The sequence below is a fragment of the Struthio camelus genome, chromosome 4 (assembly GCF_040807025.1).
Source record: "Struthio camelus isolate bStrCam1 chromosome 4, bStrCam1.hap1, whole genome shotgun sequence".
Lineage (NCBI taxonomy): Eukaryota > Metazoa > Chordata > Aves > Struthioniformes > Struthionidae > Struthio > Struthio camelus.
In genome coordinates, this window is record NC_090945.1 from 22,706,481 (window position 1) to 22,725,664 (window position 19,184).

The 19,184-nt window shown below is 38.2% G+C and overlaps 1 protein-coding gene across 15 annotated transcripts in view; it reads left to right on the plus strand.

Annotated features, from left to right (window-relative positions):
* CAMK2D (calcium/calmodulin dependent protein kinase II delta) overlaps positions 1-19,184 on the plus strand; it is a 191,296-nt gene that overhangs the window by 125,541 nt on the left and 46,571 nt on the right. For 8 of the 15 annotated variants that reach the window (XM_068941784.1, XM_068941771.1, XM_068941786.1 and 5 more), the window contains 5 exons: positions 2,685-2,750; positions 5,208-5,280; positions 11,333-11,435; positions 17,250-17,333; positions 18,356-18,450. In XM_068941784.1, the coding sequence (XP_068797885.1) occupies positions 2,685-2,750; positions 5,208-5,280; positions 11,333-11,435; positions 17,250-17,333; positions 18,356-18,450 (421 nt within the window). Of the gene's footprint in view, positions 1-2,684; positions 2,751-5,207; positions 5,281-6,251; positions 6,325-11,332; positions 11,436-17,249; positions 17,334-18,355; positions 18,451-19,184 lie in introns of all 15 variants that reach the window. The other 7 variants (XM_068941772.1, XM_068941774.1, XM_068941779.1 and 4 more) reach the window with 1 other exon arrangement.

The window sequence follows — 19,184 nt, forward strand, 5'->3', positions numbered from 1 at the left end:
CCTGCACTAGCTATCATTGTTACAGGCATCTGCCTGGCTTTTATCAATTGCTCCTAATGTGCCTTTTAGAGTGATAGTGCGTGGGAATTGTTGGCTACTTGTTTGTTTGTCAGCATGAAACTCCCCTGTTCTGTTATTGCTTTTTTTCATCTTTTAACAACGATTATGAACACCAAGCAAAATGTTCAGGGTCAGCAAGTAAGAGTGAATAGCCCCTCTTTTTTTCTGTGCTTGAGTAGAACAAGCATCTGTTTGGTGTTCTTTCCAACTGATACTCACTTCGAGAACAAAAGCTTTTTCTTTCTTTGTTTCTTTTTTTTTTTTTTTTGGCTTTGGATCAAAAATGAGTGTTTTAGGGAAGAATAACATCAAAGGATGCCTTGTTTTTTCATTCATCACAAAGTGCAAATTGTTCCTCTTTGCCAAAACTGTAATAGATAAATATATAGGGAAAAGGAGATATCAAAGACTGTCAAAATATGCATCAGTCAAGCATTTTGTGTTACAGCAGCCAAAGCCGGTTTCTGGAAGGCAGAAGACAAAAAAAGAGCGACAGAGTACAAATTGGGTAGCATGTTATTTTACTTCCTGCAGATTTTGTTGCAGACTTTTGTACAAAATAGCGTTGTGTTATATGAAAGAGATTTTCTTCCAAAGTTAGTAAGGTGTGAACTCAGAAAAGGGTGATGTAGCCCACATATAAATGGAAACAAAATAAAAATTTCACCATCTTTCTCAAAGAAAGGAGTTGTATTACTAGTTGAGCAGTTCATTTCTGTCTTCATCTAATATGTCTGAATAACTGGGATCTACAATGATCTGTTATTACAGCAATTTGAAAATGAACGTTTTGGTTCTGAAGATTCCAGGTATCCTCATTCTTAATTTTTGATGTTATATGAAAAAAACTAATAGTGGTGGTATAGATTTTTAAACATCTTAATACAGGTTTATTGTAGCCCACTCCTGCTTTGAGTCTGGAAATTTACTGACAACAGTGTGCTATATGAAAGTTTTTCTTAAACAGTATTGAAATACAGACGTTGACTTCCCATCTAGGAATCATTTAATTTATGTGAACATGTAAGTGGGATCAAGGTTTTAGGAAACAGGAATCAGACTAACTTACGCATCCTGTACAAGGTGCTCTGTTGAGGCTGTGCAGGTGGGTGCTCCACGTTTTGTGCCTTTTCAAGGCTTGCATCTGTTTTCCGCTGTCCGATGCAGCATCTAAGTATATGAAGATCTGCATTACCTGGGAAAGTATGCCAGTGTATTCCATACAAGAGAAATTTCAGAGTATAGTACTGGAAAGATCTTCCTGTTAGAGTCCAATCCCTTGCTGACACAGGCAGCCAAGTTTTGTGAGTTTATTAAAAAGCTCATCAATCTTCATCTTAAAAAGAGAACACTCGTCTCAGTTACTTTACCAAATATTATTTAATTACCCCAGCTATATCATAGTTAGGAAACCTTCTTCAGATTTTAGGCCTATATTTATTCAGGGGTATTTTATGCTCACTTATTATTGTGCCAGTATTGTCTCTCACAGCTCTCCTTTACGGTATTTATGCTTTTTGTCTTCAATATTTATTTTTAGAAAGTTGTCATAGCCCTCTTGAACTTTGTTTTGCCAAGGTAAACTAACTTTGCTTCTCTGAGAAGATAGGACGAGTAAGTGAAGGGATAGTCTAATAGCAATCTTCTGATCATATTGTTGTTTTAATTCCCCCTTCTTGAACATGAGTTACCAGAATCGTACACAGTATGCAAGGAGTGATTTTACTGCTATATGGAGAGACGTTACTGTGACCCTATTTTAAAAGCAGTCTAGGACTATGGCAGCATCCTGTTGGTGATTTATTCTGGGCTATCCTCCTTTGATTGACTAATAACAGTTTTATTTGGTTTTAGTCACTTCTGTACAATCAGTGAAAATGCTAAGTATACAACCATGCTCAGTTCCTTTATTACTGGTCTTCTAGATCATACAGTTCTTCCTCTGTACTATTAATGCCTCTTAACTTCATAGAGTTGGCAATTTCACTGAAGTATTCCTCATTTCTTGACAAAAATATAACTGAAAATATTTCGGGAGAAAAAATATGCTATTAAATTGATTATGGTACTCCACTTCTACTGATAGTCTGCCTCCTTCCAATTCAGTAATTCTCCTAGCAGAACCACAAAATTCAAGTCAGTATGGCACATGGATTCTGTCTCTGTTGTGTTTTGACCTATGCCTAAAGGCCTTTTGCCTTACGATTACTAAATTCTCCTTTCTTAAGTCTTAACTCCAGCTTGGTTGTTGCAGTTCTCAATTTATCCTGAGCTTTTCCGAACTTAAGCCACAGCTTTCCTCGTTGGTCAGTTCCCTTTCATTCATGTAGGTTTACTGCTTACTCTTAACACTCTTCTCTCAGTTTTGGCATCTTGCCCGATAAGCTACTGCTCTTTGTTTTTGTTTTCTAGTTATGATTGCTCTTCCACCACATCCTTGTTATTCATATAACATTTGGATTGGCAAACTTTAGGATGCAGTTCCGCCACGCTGTTGTCAAGACCTCTTTCATTTCTGTACAAATATTTCGGTTGTTCCTTTCTGACCTCTCCTTGTCGAACTGCATTTAAGATGCATGTTTTCACTTCTGAAATCTCCTTGCCTATCTTACTTTTATTAACAGAGTCACTGGAGGTGAACTGTTTGAAGATATAGTTGCAAGAGAATATTACAGTGAAGCAGATGCCAGGTAAGTAAGTTGTTTTTCTGATGTTGCCCTTCATAATTCTATCATTGTTACTTAAGTATCCCATGGTGTTTGGCATCAGTTAGACTAGCACAGCCCGTGGGACTCTAGGATTTCTCCTAGAGTTCTCTCAGACTTGGAAGAGGCATAGTTTGGGGTTTTGAGCTCAAGACTATGTGATGAAGAGCTTATGAAATCTTGACATCTGCTGATCTAAAAAACCGGGAATTTTATCTCAGTTTGTTAAACCTTTGTAAAGTTGTGAAAAAATCTTACTCAATTTTCTTTTTTTGTGAACTGGAAGTATCATTTCAGCTATCTCATCCAGGGTTTCTCATGTTTGTTGGTAGATGTTTGAAATACATGTTAGTTTTGAAAAGAATTTTTTATTAAATACCACTTTTGATATGGATCCAGAAAGATTAATTTCATTTTCATATTTAAACAGTTTTGTTGTGTTTCATGAATAAGCAGTTATACTGTGCATCTCACAGTCTGAGCTCAAATATGAAATCCGTAGTACTTTGCTGCAAGTGCTTGTTTGAAAAACTTGAAGAATAAGCTGAAGATTATCATATTTGTATGGTGATATAGAGTAGCAGGGCCATTTTTCCATTTCAGGAACTGTTTGCCCTCCTATAATAATAAATCTTAAACACTGTGGTCAATAACCTTAAAGAAAACTTGTCGTACTGCTGCGCTCTTTGCAGAAAATTTCTCTCAAAGTAAATTTGAAGAGTCACCATGGTTTTGTGTATTCATAATCATGAAACCATGTGTATTCATAATCACATACCACCACTGATACATATTTAGTATGTATAATTTTCAGTTATTCCTTTATATTAGGAATTATTAGCAGATGCCTGGAAAGCATTACATGTCTATAACAACAGTGGTAGGATGATAATGAGCAAATGAGAAGATAGGATGGATATTAGGAAGCATCCACGCACTGTGTAATAGTCTAATTTGCAGGGAAATGGTAGAAACATCATTACTTAAGTGTTTAAATATAGAATAAGACATGGCAAAACATACTGTAGAAGAGAAAATTAGGTTAGTAATTTAGGTGGGGTGCAGGGAGACAGGCTATTTTTCACAAGTAGTTGAATGATTTTTGCCTTCTTGATTCAGGCAAAGTTTGTAATATTGATGCCAAAGGCCAGCATATGGTGTCATTGTGTGTTTTAAGATATTTGTGATTAAAAGGGAAAAATTGTAATGATTTTTTTCTAGAGTTGTTACATATTTGAAGGGGTTGTGCATATATATATATTGCGTGCACGCATGCGTGTGTGTGTGTATATATATATTTATATATTTAGTAAAAACTTGACCAAATAAGTGAAATATATAGTTATCTTGCATTTCTGTATTTTTATATATTTATATATATATATTCATGTGTTTATGTGTGTATATAAAAAAAAAAAAATATATATATATATATAGTGTGTGTGTGTGTGTGTGTGTGTATGTGTGTGAGCGTGTGTTTATCCCTTTAGAAATAGTTAATGGACTCTATAGATGCATATTCTGTCATCGTTATACTGGTCTGCTCCTGCAAGCCCTTACTCATGCAAGTAGTCCTTATTCCTATGAGCAGTCTAGTTCAGTGAGTTCTGAACTACTCACATAAGAAAGGGTTTTCAGGTTTGGGCTCCAGTTACTGATTTATGACCATTCCTTCTGAATTCCATGGCCAACACGTTTTGGATGAGCATATCAAATCCTTGGCCCCTGACTGCTGTATGTTACTTAGTTGCAGACTTCTGCCACGATATCTTTAAAAAAAAAATTTATAAGCTCTTGTGGTGCCGAAAACATCTGACAAAGTTCCAGTTCTGTAAAAAATGAATATTTTAGTTGTGCTTTTTGGCACTATAGCCTGGCCAAAACTTGCAAACCTGGACATGGAAAAATAGGCGCTAATTCTTTTTTTTTTTTTTTAAGCTCCAAAATAAAACTTTTTTCCTCATCTTTTAATGTAGTTTTCCATTTGATGAGTGGCTCCAAACTATTGCTTGATGGTATTTTAAATGAAAATGCATGCCTCCTTTTTGGATGACTTGGCATTAATCTACTAATAGTTTAAGAAACCATTAGATTCAAAATGGGAAATGTCTTGATTTTTCTTAGCTTTCGATTTTTTTTGTTTCATTTGTTTTTGAGTATCATTTCATTTCAGAACATATTCTTGTCTTAGCATTGTTGTAATGTTAACATGTTGCGATGTTAACATGTAATTTTTTCTGTTGTTTTTTGGATGTGTTAGAGCTGGAAATATCTCTGTATTCAACGTTTTGTTCCAGTTCAATGTACAGTCAGGACTTGTCAGGAGATGTAAAACTGTTTTTGTTCTTTATAATTTTTTTAAGTTTTATTTTCTTTTGTATTTAATGTGATTATGTGCCTTTAAAATGTTCTCCCTTCCATTCTGCCCTTGTATCTTTGCAGTCATTGTATACAGCAGATTCTAGAAAGTGTTAATCATTGTCACCTAAATGGCATAGTACACAGAGACCTGAAGGTCAGTATCTGGTGCCCATCAATTGGATAAAAGAGTTCTGGGTTTTTTTTCTGCTGGGTAGGGGCAGAGGGTGGGTTGTCTGCGATGTTCCCTTGCCTATCCTGCTCACCCTCCAAACAACTAGACGCACAAATAATGCATGACGCCTCTTTCCAGTTTGCAAGTCTACAGGCCTAATATACATCATGGCAAAAGGGGGAATGGTTACCAAAACGCTGTCTCCTTCCAAGGTGCTGGATTTATCCCATGCTGTTGAACGTGTCTGGTATTTCGTTAAGGGTTTCCATGTCTCACTGTGTTCGCACACGGAGGTGAACTTTGGCTGTGATGTATGTCAGCTTGCAGATTTAAACGCCACTTCTGTTCTGAGACCCTGGGTTGCAGTAGCAGAACAACTGGTCGCACATTGCTGCATTAGAGTATGACGAACCCTCAGGCAAGTGATGATATTGCCAGCTAAATTGAACTGTGAGAAGTTAATAATTTATCTAAAACACCTCGCTTGGAGTGTTTTTTACCTCAGTGGCCGCTACAATTTCTAACGTCTCTGAGAGAGCTCTCAGTAAGTAAAGGAGGAAAAAGTACAGAGGAGACGAAATATTTAATACGACCTTGTCGACCGTTCATTGGCAGACCTTCAAAATTCGTGCTCTTTTCCTAAAATTGTCCTTCTAAAATTCGTCCTTTAAAAAAAGAAAAGAAAAGAAAAAAGGCATGTCTCCGAGCTGCCGTTGTTCCCCCGGCCCCTTGCACTGCGGGGGTCCCGCTGCGGCGGTGCCTGAGGCCGTCGTGCTCTGCGCGGCGCGGCGCGGCGGCGCGGGGCCGTGCGGCCGCCCCGTCCCGCCCCGCCCCGTCCCGCCCCGGGCCGCGCCGCGCCGCCGCCGCCCCGGCGCCTCGCTGCGGGCGGGCGGGCGGGCGGGCGGCGAGCGCACGCTTGGAACTAACACGCGCCCCCTGGTGTTTGCATGCAGTCATTGCATTCAGCAGATCCTGGAGGCTGTGCTACACTGCCATCAGATGGGCGTAGTCCATCGCGACCTCAAGGTGAGTGGTGCCCCGGCGGCTCCCCCCTCACACGGCCCCGCGCCGGGCCGCCGACAGCCCCGCGCGGCCGCCTGCCTCCACCTCTTCGGAGCCTTCCCCAGCCGGAGCGTCCGCCTTCGCTCGTCCCAGGCCTGCTGTTCAGTGCCAGAGCAGAGAGCCCTAAAGTAAAGAGCCGTGCTCAGTTGAAATGTAAACTTTTTTTCCCCCGTTTGCTTCATCTGTACGCCAGAACAAACTCCTGGGATTCACTGGAGAAAATCCACTGAAGGCTTCTGGCCTGCCAATACCTAACTGCCCTGATCTGGCCTGTGCAAGACCCGGCCGTCTCAGTCTGCTGTCATCTTCATTTGTCAGTACCAGGGAAAGCAATAGTTACTTTTCAAGTATTTGGTGTATTTGTTAAATACACAATCTTCCCCTCTGTCATGCAGAGCTTTCTGGGTAGGGGGCTTTGGCTCTTGCGTCAACGTGACTTGACATGCTTCTGGGAAGCACACCGAGGTTTCCAAGTCACATACTTTAGTGATGAGAAGCCAGAGGCTAGGAGACTGCTGGTTAAAAAAACCTGTCTCTCCTCCGGCTCCTGTTCAGATGGCTGGCTATCAAATATCTTTAAAGAGCTGGAATTCCCACACTGTTCTTAACATGTGTGTTCCCAAGGAATTGAGTTCCTCCCAGATGAATGCTACTACTGAAACAGAAGCTTCGGAAGGAAACTCCTGTGCTGAAAAGCATATTACCTGTTTCTTAAGTGTGTTAATTCCCAACTGACTGGAGACTGCTGCTGCAGAAATACTTCCTGCATTTAAAGTATGGAAAGAAACAAGTGAAGTTCATTTTCTTTTCCTGGAAAGCTCAGGGAGACAATTTTTTCTCTCAGACCTTGTGGTAAACTGTCTTGGTGGATAAAGGAGAGTACTTAATTTGGGCACCTGGGCTTCAGAATCTCAAGTAAAGAAGATTGTTCATGTTGAAAGCAAATGGAAACTTACTATCTGAAATGAGGTCCTTTACCAAAGCAGGGAAAAAATGGCATGTTGGCTAAGGCAGTGAAACGTGCTAATAGTTTCTGGCACAGCTTCTCTGCCTCTTATTTTCCTTTCCGAATGAGTTACAGGAAGCAGGAATTTCCTCTCAAGACACGAGTTTTCAAGTGTTTATCATTAGTAATGATGCTGGGATCGGAATGCTATCTTCTTTCTTGCCATCCTTCATCCCAGAGAAGACAGTGTTATAGTAGTTGTGTTAGCTTATAAAAGTCTTCATCATTGTCCTACGTTATCTTAAAGGGTTACGCTCTGAAAGCTTAGAGGACATGACGCTTTCCAAAGGCACAAACAAGATTTTCTATCTATTTTATGCCTCTGGATTTTTTTGTGTCACACTTGTACAATATCAGAACGGCAAGTCTCCATCCAGTGTATATATCCCGCAAGGCAGCTGCATAACACGTAACAAGTTTAAATGAAAGGATGTCAAATTCGTCCTGCTGTTCTAAAGATTCCTTTCCTCACTGTACACACACTGCTGTGCTTCTAGCATGAAAAGGGATTAAAAAGACTAGATTGTGGCCATGTAAACTGACAGAATAAGGAGTGCTTTCTAGTAGCTTTCATACATTCATACAAAACAACTTTTTCATCAGACTTGCATTAAATCCAGCTGTTACCTGTGCTCCAAACAATGTGTGGATTTCTTATTCTGGCAATTCCAGAATTGATTGGAAACAGTGAGAAAATTCTATTTCTGCCAAGCTATAGTACCTAGTTTCATTTCTGAAAGTGAAAACTTCAGGAAACAGAATGTCATCCTTCTTTGGTTACCGCATTGTAGCAAGGAAAAAAAGGAGTGAGTGAAATGAAAGACTGTGATAAACAACCTGCATAACTCTCTGCACAGAGATGCTTGGAGAATGTACAGAAAAGAAGATGCAAAGGCGTGGGACCAAAACTACGAGACGTATAAAAGATGGTCGTGAATACCTAAACTGCCCCAAAACCTGATGGATTTTTTCCAGTAACTCAGATCACGATCTGACGACATGTTTGGGGGTGGGAAGGGGAAGGAGGGAGGCGATTTAGGGTTGGACAGTCTGATTTTATTTAACTTGCCTGTCAGTGTGGTTTAATAGCAAACAGGAGCTTTTGCAGCCTCTTATGACCTGCAAAACAGCCTTGTTTGTAATTCTTGATACAAGTCACAATGGTGATGGGTCCTAGATCCGGAAAAAAACTAACCTGTCTGTCTTTAACAGATGGTAGGAGTGCACTTTCATGTAAGAATTTCAATTCCTGGCAGTCAGCAGCATTGCTTCTTTTGTGATACTGTGTGATTACAACCCTCTTGCATTTCCTATTGAAGTTAAATGGTTAAATTAAAAACCAGATGCATTCAAGGAAAAATATAGAGGCATAAATACTTAATCTCTAAGAATAAAGAACTTCAGAACAGTAAGGCGTAAATCATGTTAATTTATTCACAAGTAATTTTATTAGTTAACACTGCCATTCTACATGCGTGACTGCAGCCAGTCTCCCAGTAGCACAAGGTGACGCTGTCCAATCCAAACTGTGGGTCCTGAGTGACCCTGGTTGGGCTCCTAGGGTTTTCCAAGTCCTTGCAGTCTTTCTGAGTTCATGCGTGATATTTATCTAGGGTGTTTCTCATCATCCTGAAGGAACAGCTGTGTTTTTTAAAGGGCATGGTCCCCGACACCATTACCCAAAAGGCTGCTATCTTTTGGCAGGGTAAATCAGTTAATCTGCTTTATTTTCTTTTGAAACATATTTATATTATGACAATGGTAGAGCATGTTAAAGACATGTAATGGAGTAGAAAGAAGCCAAACCAACCAACAAGAAAAAACCCTTCCACATAAAACACCAAAAAAACTATTTTAAATAGAATTGTGCATTGCAAAGTGATACGTGCTTGACAGATTAGTGCTTGTGTTTCAGCCAAGAGAGTGTGGCGTTTCACTGCTTTTGGACTGCTGAAGGTCACAGCCAAATAGGATCAGCCATTACTTTCAAGAGGTTTATATAAGTAGTGCATTCTAGGAAGTAATTACTGTAAACTTAACTCTTACTGTGATAGAAAACCTTTAAGAGCATATGTGACCGTATATTGAAATAGATTTGGTTAAGTGGCAAACATTGTGACATTGCTTAAATGACTATTGATAAAGCTAGAGAAGAATCCTAAGCTGTTTGTTCAGTGGTCAGTATAATGTGGTTGAATTTGTTACTAATAATATAAGAGAATATAAAGATTAAATTTTATTCTGAGAAAGCTTAATTTTTATTTGTTAAATGTGGTATAAAATCATCGATGAGGTGAGATTATTGGTATTTACTGGTGACGGCTTTTTTAATTATTGGTGACAGCTTTTTAACACAAACTTTATGATGCAAACTTTTTTATGATATAGCATGATAGGGATGAATGAGAGAATGATTTTCATTCTCCTTTACTTCAAACATTTCTTTATGAAGGGTAAAAAAGATTTTTATTTTGAACTAGGAAGGGAGAAATGCACATGTAGTTGTTGTAGCGTTCTATTTTGTCATTTCCTGCACCTATCAGTCTCAATATTTTCAGTGTTTGCAAATTGAAAAAATGTTCATTTACAGTTTGAGGAGAGAGAGGGAAAGAAATTCTTTTACACTAAAGATATTATCTGGACCAGTAGTATTGTTAACTAATAAAAGTTCTTAATTAAAGAAGTCCTAATTAGGTTCAAGCATATTTTGCTGGATACTTGGCAGGTGTATTAAAGATAGTCTTTGCCCAAAGAAGCTTATACTCTTAATTGTTCCCAAGATCAGTACCTGCACAGGATTAACTGTAATCACATGAATAGTCCCTTGGAAGCTTATATGATTGCTACTGGGTTTAAAATGAAATATGGGTTTAAGGTTTTGCAGGATTGGGTCCCCAGTGCCAGTCTGGATATAGTGAATTCCCTTGTGGCTATACCACTACAAAAATTGCTCGCAGAAAAGTCACAGCAATGCCTTTGAAACAGAGGTTTTGTTGTTAGGTAAATATGAAACAAAACCATTTTCTGAAAATAAAGGAGATGGGAAAGAAAGAAATGCCAAGAAAAGCTCGTGGAGCTCACAGTTTTCTGAAATTACATGTTGGACCTTAAAGTATTCTTTAAGTTATGAAAAAGGTTAAAGTTCAAAGAATAAGGTTATCTTTAGATAGTTCATGTTTAGTGTATTTGCTGAATGACATTTGAAGGATACATTATGAACGCTAGAACGAACACCATTGGTAGTGTTCAAATTCTTTGCTTTTTAACTACATAAATGTAGTGTAGCATTTGATTTCAGATGTGACTGACGTACCCTAAAAAAGAGTAAAGTGGAATTCTTTGCAAATTTATTTTCAACTTCAAAAAATGGTATTTGTTTTGGGTTCTGTGCAAGCACAAATGTGGGCATGCTGCTTTTGATGAAAAATTTGGACTCTAAATACACCTGCACTCTAAATACAAACATAAAAATATGAATGTTATTGTTAAGCTGTGATCGAAAACACGTTTATACTCTGTTCATTTGACAGTTGCAGTTACCTAATCCTGCAAACTGCGTAAGTTAAGCTAGTTATCAGATGCAGAATCTCTCTTTGGGGATTTTTCTGCAGCATTTTTCTGGTAGTGAACTATTAGATGCTCTCTGAATTGTTCTATTGCTCAAACAGGATTTACAATTCCATATGACCATTCCGGCCTACATAGTTCTTTAGCAGGTCTGCACGTTGCCCTTAGCCTTCGTGAAGACCATTTACAGGGTGAAGACCATTTACAGGCCTGGTGGTCCTTCCCAAGTAGGAATGGAAAGTGCAGGGGTTTTTTTAATGTAGAAAGTGCATGTCTTTTTTCTCTTCTCTAAGTGATTGTTCTTTTCTAGACTGCCTTAATTAAATAAAAGAAAGTGAAAAGCTGTCTAAAATATATTTACTTATCTTTTCATCTCAATTTTTCTCTCTCTGAATAAAGCCTGAGAACTTACTTTTAGCTAGCAAATCCAAGGGAGCAGCAGTAAAACTGGCAGACTTTGGGTTGGCTATAGAAGTCCAAGGAGAACAACAAGCTTGGTTTGGTAAGTAGATCTTTTTTATTTATCTTACCCTTTATTCTGTGTAGCAGTTAAGCCTCCCAAACCTCCCAGCTCTCAGCCTAGTGTAAAACATGTAGTTGTATGACTACTTAGTATATAGCTCTACGGGGTGTTTTGTTCATAGTTCAGTCTCTACATCTGGCTCCTTTTTAGACCTTTTCCTCCAGGAAAAATGTTATCTGCAATTCTCACTGAATTAAGCAGAGCTTGGCAGCAGACCTTCTTTGCTTTAAAAAAAGAAAAAATCTCAAAAGTGACTTCTCGCTACATTTCCAAATCTGAGAGCTTGCTTACACAAGAAGGGGCTCTTCCTCATAGCCTCCTTTTTAGTGGCAAAGCTGAATCACCATGCTGAATGACATAAAATAAACTGGCAGAAGTTTATTCTGTTGGCACAGCTTCGTTCATACTGGAGATTTTGCCAGCACAGCGATACTGGCAAGGGGAAGGAGGGAAAGAGAATTTTTTTATTCATGCTTCCAGTTTAAAAAAAAAAAAAAGTCCCTTTTGCAAGTAGGCTGAGTGCCGCTGATTTGACCATGAAACTCAGGTTTTCTGATTTGTATCTTGTCCTAGCTTTGCCTGACTTTATGTTCTACTGTGACACGGATGCACACAAGCCCCTCCTTCTCCACTTTCTCCTGTGTACCTACAGGAAGAAAATGTGAATGTGCAGGCTGGGAGGGAGATGGGTGGTTTCCAGTCAGATGTTCGATCCGGGTGACGGAGGATCAAGACTGACTTAGTTCTGCTTAGTGCACCTGCCCTGTAATTCAAACATATTGTCTGAGTCAATTGAAAAATTCTGAAAATTTTGTTCTAAAGCACTTCAGAATGTGGCTTACTCGAATCCCATGTGTTTTTTGTTTATCTAAGGCGGCAGACAGATGTCTGCATCCAGATCTTGCTGTGATAGTACAAGTTATCTCTCCCAGCTGTTTATATTGCTGTCCTAGAGGTGATTGCCTGCTCGGATCTGCTGGTAAAGCTATTCACACAACTGTTCCTTGACCCACTGGCATTAAAATAAGCTGGCTTAAATGTACAATGGCTAATACATGTGCAATTCATATGGCAGGTCAGAGACCATAAATCCAGGAAGGGTGAGAGTTGTTAAAAGCATCTAAAAATGGGAGCAGCAGTCTGGAAAACGATGTTTATGCCCAGCTTACATGTGTTTTGAAGTTGGTATTGAAGTTTCTCAGCCACTTTGGTGAAACATTATCGTCATATGAAGGGGATCAAGAGTATACTTGTTTGATGGTGATGCTAACAAAGATGTATCAGATTCTGGAGGCAAACTCCTTGAGTGCTTATCACCATTAAAAGACGTTCTGTGCTTCAAACCAGGGAATGGAGATTTTCTCCCTTCCTGAAGGCAGAAGCCAGATCTCCAGAGCTAACCGTTGGGATGTATCTGCTAGTGCCCTGTACAGCACTCAGTTCAGCATATTGAGAAAAGGAAGGAAGTTAGCAAGCTGTTTATTTTGTACTTCTCTCCAGCTCCGCTGAACTATTCCTTTTTGGGTTAACACTTAAAAAAAAATCCCGATTACAGATTGTTTGTTACAGGTAACAGATGCCCCCCAAAAAAGCACTAAAAAAAGATTTGATAGTGTTCATTTTAAATAATAGGATGCATAGAAATATGATGCTTCTAACTCAAATATGAGCTGATGTGAAGCCCGAGACAAAAGTCATTGTAAATCCAAGGGGGAAATAATACAGAATAAAATAAATATAGCAGCTACATATTCTCACTTATAGTTGCTAGAAAATGCAGCTTAAAATTGAACAAAGTGAATGTAAGCTTGCATTGAAAGCTTAGTGTAATAGCACAAAAGATTTTGAGCAGGCAGAGGGGCTGAGATACTGAATGTTTTAAGTCTAGGGTATATCTACATGTGCATGCACAGGCTGTACTGTTAGACATATGTTGCTAGCTTTATAAGCCCAGGCCGTTGTTTTAAATCCCAGCCTTTACATAAATGGATTTCAGTAATCCTCAAAAGTCAGTGGAGGTTGCCGTTGCACATTAGCAAGTAGACCAGTACAAAGGGAGTTGATCAGAAGTAAGACAAAGTCTAATTCATTTGTTTTAATGACAAAAACATCGGGAAGACAGAGGAAGCATCTCAAGAAAGAATAACATCAGCAGAATGAACTTGATTTCAGGACTATTTTCTTTAAATGATTTATCAGTACGGATGCATATGATATACAGGGTGTTGCAGCTGTCTGTAAAATCTCGCACTGTATTTTTTGGCCATTTGGTGCTTGTAAGGACTTGTTATAGACTCGTCATATCATGAGAACTTGCATGGTGAACTTGACAGAAAGGAAAGTGAACAGAGTGTCTTCAGAAGCTATATGGAAGGGACAGATAAGCCAGCAACAACAGAATAGAGGAAAGTAGTCTAATGTAGCTCTTTCTTCTATTCATAGTATTTAATAAGACTAGAGGGTTCTCTCCCTCTTTTGGAACTTACTCTGCAAAATCTTTCTATAATAATCTGGGTTACTTCCATCTTCTTACGACTGCTTTACAAGGCAGAACATGAACTCCTGTGTTTGGTGTTTTGAACTTTCTCCTGCTTCCTTCCAGAAAATGTTTCTATTTTCCACTGGATTCCCCAGCACTTACTGACTCATGATGTGCTCTGATTCTGATTATAGATCTGCATAAATACTGTTTTTTTGTTGTAGTCCTCTATCATAGAGAAATGGTGTGATGGTAGCTTTTCTTTTCAAGCCACGGATATGTATACATTATCAAGAAACCGGTCAGCGTTCTCTGTGTTTGGATACTACAGGATACTTTCCTGTTTTGCATGTTTATAAAGCAAACCTGTTCCTTGCCTGTTTATAGAAAGTGTTCAACTGTTTGGTTGAAACACTCCGCCCTGCTAGGAGGTGTTTAATGTACTGGGAAAGTGGTGTCAGGCTCCACTGACTCACTGAGGCAGGTGACTCATTGCCGGTCATTGAAGTCACTGGAAGGACTGCAGTTAACTCACTGGTAGCTAGATTTACTCCTAGTGGCATCTTCTCTTCAATTAAGTCCAAGCATGTGACTAGAACTAACATATGCACAACTTAGTACGTTTGAGTAGCTCCACTGAATTTGTTTGCTAGTCGCATTACGTTTAGATTGAGTACAAATTCTCTTTTGGATCCATCTGTGCAGGAAGAGATGGCTGTTACCCTATATTTACTCTCAGCTGCTTGCTGTTGCCCCTTGCTGCCTTTTTTCCATACCTTCTCATTGGGCTGCTCATTTGAATTTCTGAATTCTGAATTTGAATTTCTGGATTTCTGAGTATTCTTGAGTCCGGGTGAGGTATGTTAGCAAAGAAGTACTACCTAGATTGTTTAAACTACCCTGGTTTATTTTGCCCTTTTATTTTGGTATCCTTGCATAAGTGCCTCTGAGAAGCATTGAAAATAGCAGGAGGGTGGTAAAAGAGCAGGGCAGATCTTAGAGCAGTAATCTCTTCTGCTGTGTATTTAAGGTCTATTTCTCTACATTGATTTAAGTTTATGTAGTGGGACTATATTTAGTTAACTTTCAATCCAGGTTAGGCTCAGAGCCACAATCACCATTTATGAAGTTAAGTATATATGTAATCTTTGCATAAGAGAATTTTGAGACTGTAAGCTGTTTAGGCAGAGTAGCATGCTGTCTCATGTACCCAGGCGCCACGGAACACAACAAAGTGTAACATTTGTCTTGGGCCTCTGGATATGTATTTAAATCTTATAACAGTAGGACTGTATGGAGATACGGTCTTTTCTAGATATTTTACAGTTGAAAGTAGTTTTCAAGTTTGCGAGTTGTTTTAGCTAAACTACTGCTACTGTTACTAGCAGTAGTTTTCTGAAAAGTGTACACCCATATTTATATAGAAAACCCTCTGACGAGTCATAGAATTACCTGATAAATAAGTTTAACAATTTCAGTATGCTTTTTCTTTTTCACTGAAATTGTGACTATATACTTTTCTGCATTTGATGCTTTAAACCTGTTAAAAGTATTAACTATACCAGTTATTTCTGATACGTTTAGACCCATATTCAAAACATAAACTAAAACCTGATCAGTTGTTTCTGATATGCTTAGACGCGTTCTGTGTACTTGTCAAGGGATGCAGTTAACTAAGTACTATATTTATTTTCACGCTAAAGTTTAGTTTCAAGTGATGTATAATTATGCTTATGGACCTGTGGTAAGTTTGAGAGTCCAGACAACTTTACTTCCGCTTTAAAATGAACAAAAATATTAATGTAGAGCACTACTTCCTTAAAGGAAAAATATAAGACATCACTCTATTTAAAGCTACTGAGAATATTTATTTTACAGCTTCTCAAAGGAGATTAAGATATGTTTCCTGTATGATAGTATTCTTTGACAATTCGTGGTTCTCATATCAGGAGACTGCAAAAGCAAGCCTATTTTTAATTAAAATATTTTAGGTATAGTCTCAGTAAAGTATACGGAATGTGTTCCTCCTTTTCCTCCCTCCACCCCAAAACGATTGCCAGCTGCATGGCAAAAGTTTTCTTTTTCTGTAGCTCTAGACTTTATACATTATCACCATCTTTCATATGTTTCATTGCTTATCTTACATTCAGCACAAATTTTGTGGAACGCAGTATGATGTTTCAGAAAAATGTGTGGTCCTTCGTTAAAGTCACGAAACTCTCACCTTTCAAAGAATTTCCAAGCGCTTATTTTAAGGAAAGAAAGAACAGGCATGCTTCTTGAAATGAATGTGTCATTAAGTTTTTACTAATTACAGCATCCTAGGAAAAGTCTACATTATTCCTGCATTTTGTATTTGTCTAAAGAGAAAGCAACACTCCTGGTAATAAAAAAAATTAAAAATAAAAAAAAAAGAGATGCTTTTTGTTCACTTTTGTAAGGAGGTTTGCAGAAGTGGCATGACTTGAAGGAAATGATTGCCACCATTTGGCATTGGCTGAAGTGAGTTGCCACTTCTGTGCAAATAAATCTTTTTTTCCTTTAAATTAAAGATTTAGCCATTCATGAGCTTTTCTAAATCAAGCCCTGTACGTTAATTACTCAGAAATCAATGTTTGCATAAGATTTTTAAGATGTTCTTCATAGTTATGAGACTGTAACTGAGCTATCCTGTGTGATTCCTCCTTCCAGATATAATTTTTGTAGTTGGGACTAGTTTAAAATAGACCAGATTAGGCTAATGATTAAAAAAAAAAAAAACAGTAATAGTGTTCATAGTTTTTGGCATGTGTGGTATGTGTTTTCTCTCTTTCAATTAGTATTTCCAAGGGGATTGCTCGGATCATCTAGGCTTCCACACTCACCTTTATTCCACTAACTTTTTTCACCCTGAGCAAATGTATGTGCACCTCACTACTGGATGACTCACTATGGCTTTCAGTTATGCAAAAGTCATGAATGAAATTTCACCAGCTATCTTGTATTCTTTTTGGAAATGTTCCGCTGTTGCACTGTCACCAGATCCTTGACACCGCTGTTGAACCTGGAATGCTAGTGTAGGTGGGTTAAGCAGCTGGCATTTAGCTGTCATCTCAACTGCACAAGACATGATGGCAGAAAGGAATGTGCCCAGTCTGCAGCAGTGTTCCCTGTATGTTACTTCTAAGTGCGTTGCCGTAAAAAAGAAAGTTAAAAATGAAGTGTTTAATATTAGATGACATCAGAAAGTCCTGTGTGTTGTGGGCTGTGATTAGAATGGCTTGCTTTTTGCAGAATGTACAGCTTTTGAGAATACTTGCCCTTCCTTTTGACAGGCTTTGCTGGTACTCCAGGATACCTTTCTCCAGAGGTCTTACGAAAAGATCCCTATGGAAAACCTGTGGATATGTGGGCATGTGGTAAGAAATGATTGTGAAAGGCAGTGTTCAGTCCACTTTAAAGAAAAAGTAGTTTAGCGGAGAGAGGTGATATCAGAGTACGTTATATTCCACATCAGAAAATATATATTTAGTGAAATTCAATATTCATTTATAGAAGTCTTCAGATTTCTTATTATTCTTCCAGCTTTATTTTTCATTATTATTTGTGAAGATGTGTTGTCACTGCATTCTTGGCCATGACTGCACAGCACACATTAATGTTTTAACAAACTACCTGGAGATGCACTATGCCTAACCAGTTACAAAACATAACAATTTATACTGTAAGCTGAATCTTAATTTGGTTCACCTAAAAACTGATCTGACCAAGATATTAGAACTGCAATTAAAAATTTTCCAACTAAGTTTTTTTTGTAACTAGAATGCAGAACAATTTTTTTTTTTTATCGTTCAGTTCTTTGAAACAGTGCAACTTATGGTACTGGCAAGGGGTAACCAGCCACCTGAGAGTTAGTATTTTTCCTTCTCCTCACACTTACTTGGTTGTGTTTATGAAAGTATTTCTTTTAGTCGGCGGGGAGCCATCTCTGTAAAACTAGCAGGTTGGACTTTTAAATTTACCATCAGCTGAGTGTTTATAGAGATTGGAGTTGCCCCAATTTTCTTTGCATGAGGTTTAGTTAAACTCTAACTTAAAGACACCACTTCAGGCCACAGTACACCAGAGGTAACCAATTCCTTTTGCATAGAATATCTTTTATAAGTTGAGCACTGAAAAGTGCAAATCAGTTCCTCCTGGCAGCTAGACAGTGTGCCTGGTCTGATTTCGTGTCAGATATAAATTCTTGCCCACAGTCTGTATAGGATGTTGCCCTGTGAGAACCCTATGTTTGCAGTTATCGCCAGCATAAATTGGCAGTATTTTTCAGTAGCTAGGATACCGCTGTTGAGCCATTTGTTTTATATGTACTCCAGGTACAAAATGGATTTCTGCAGTTTATTTCTCTAAATCACTTAATACTATTCTAAAATTTCTGCAGGTGTCATTCTCTATATCCTCTTGGTAGGATATCCTCCTTTCTGGGATGAAGACCAGCACAGACTCTACCAGCAGATCAAGGCCGGTGCTTACGATGTACGTGCTGTACTCTGTCTACTTAGCTAATTGTACCTCTCAGTAGTTTTCTAGAATAAAAAGTTAACTTAAAATTATTACCTGATTTGTTTTTGGGTTTTATTTTTTTTTTTTGTATGGGTTACATTTATGACCTACTTGCCATGGCAAATATCGCTTTGGTAACATGAACTTTATACAGATGGGAACATCCTATGTTAATTTAAATCTGATTTCCTTATGCTCCTAGTTTCATTGTCTGGCCCTTCTGTAAGTCCTGCCAAGGTTATGTTCTCCTGACGAGTCTGTTCAGACCTCTGTGCTTCTGATAAATATTTCTGAACTCCAAGATGCCTGTGTTTTTATCTTGTGGTTTATCACTTAAACCAATCAATTATTCTAAATTGTTTTTATAATGTCTTGGGCTGCCTGAATATAAACTGCAGTACTGTTATATTTCCTACTTTTGTAAATACAAGCCAACATAGAGCTCTTCAAAAGAAATAGTTTCTTTACCTATATATGTGTTCCAGCAATAAGCATCATGACTGCTGGTAAGTATTTGGAAAATTGAACTGATATTTTCATGACATAGATGAATTTTGCAATATCATCCATTTATACTAAGTTAAACAGATAGAGGCTGTTGTTGCTCAAATTTAAGCCATTTGTGAATGACGAAGAACAAAAAATACAGCACCTTTTATCTTTTAAGCTACTTACTTGAAACCAGTCCTGGAGCGATAATGACTGAA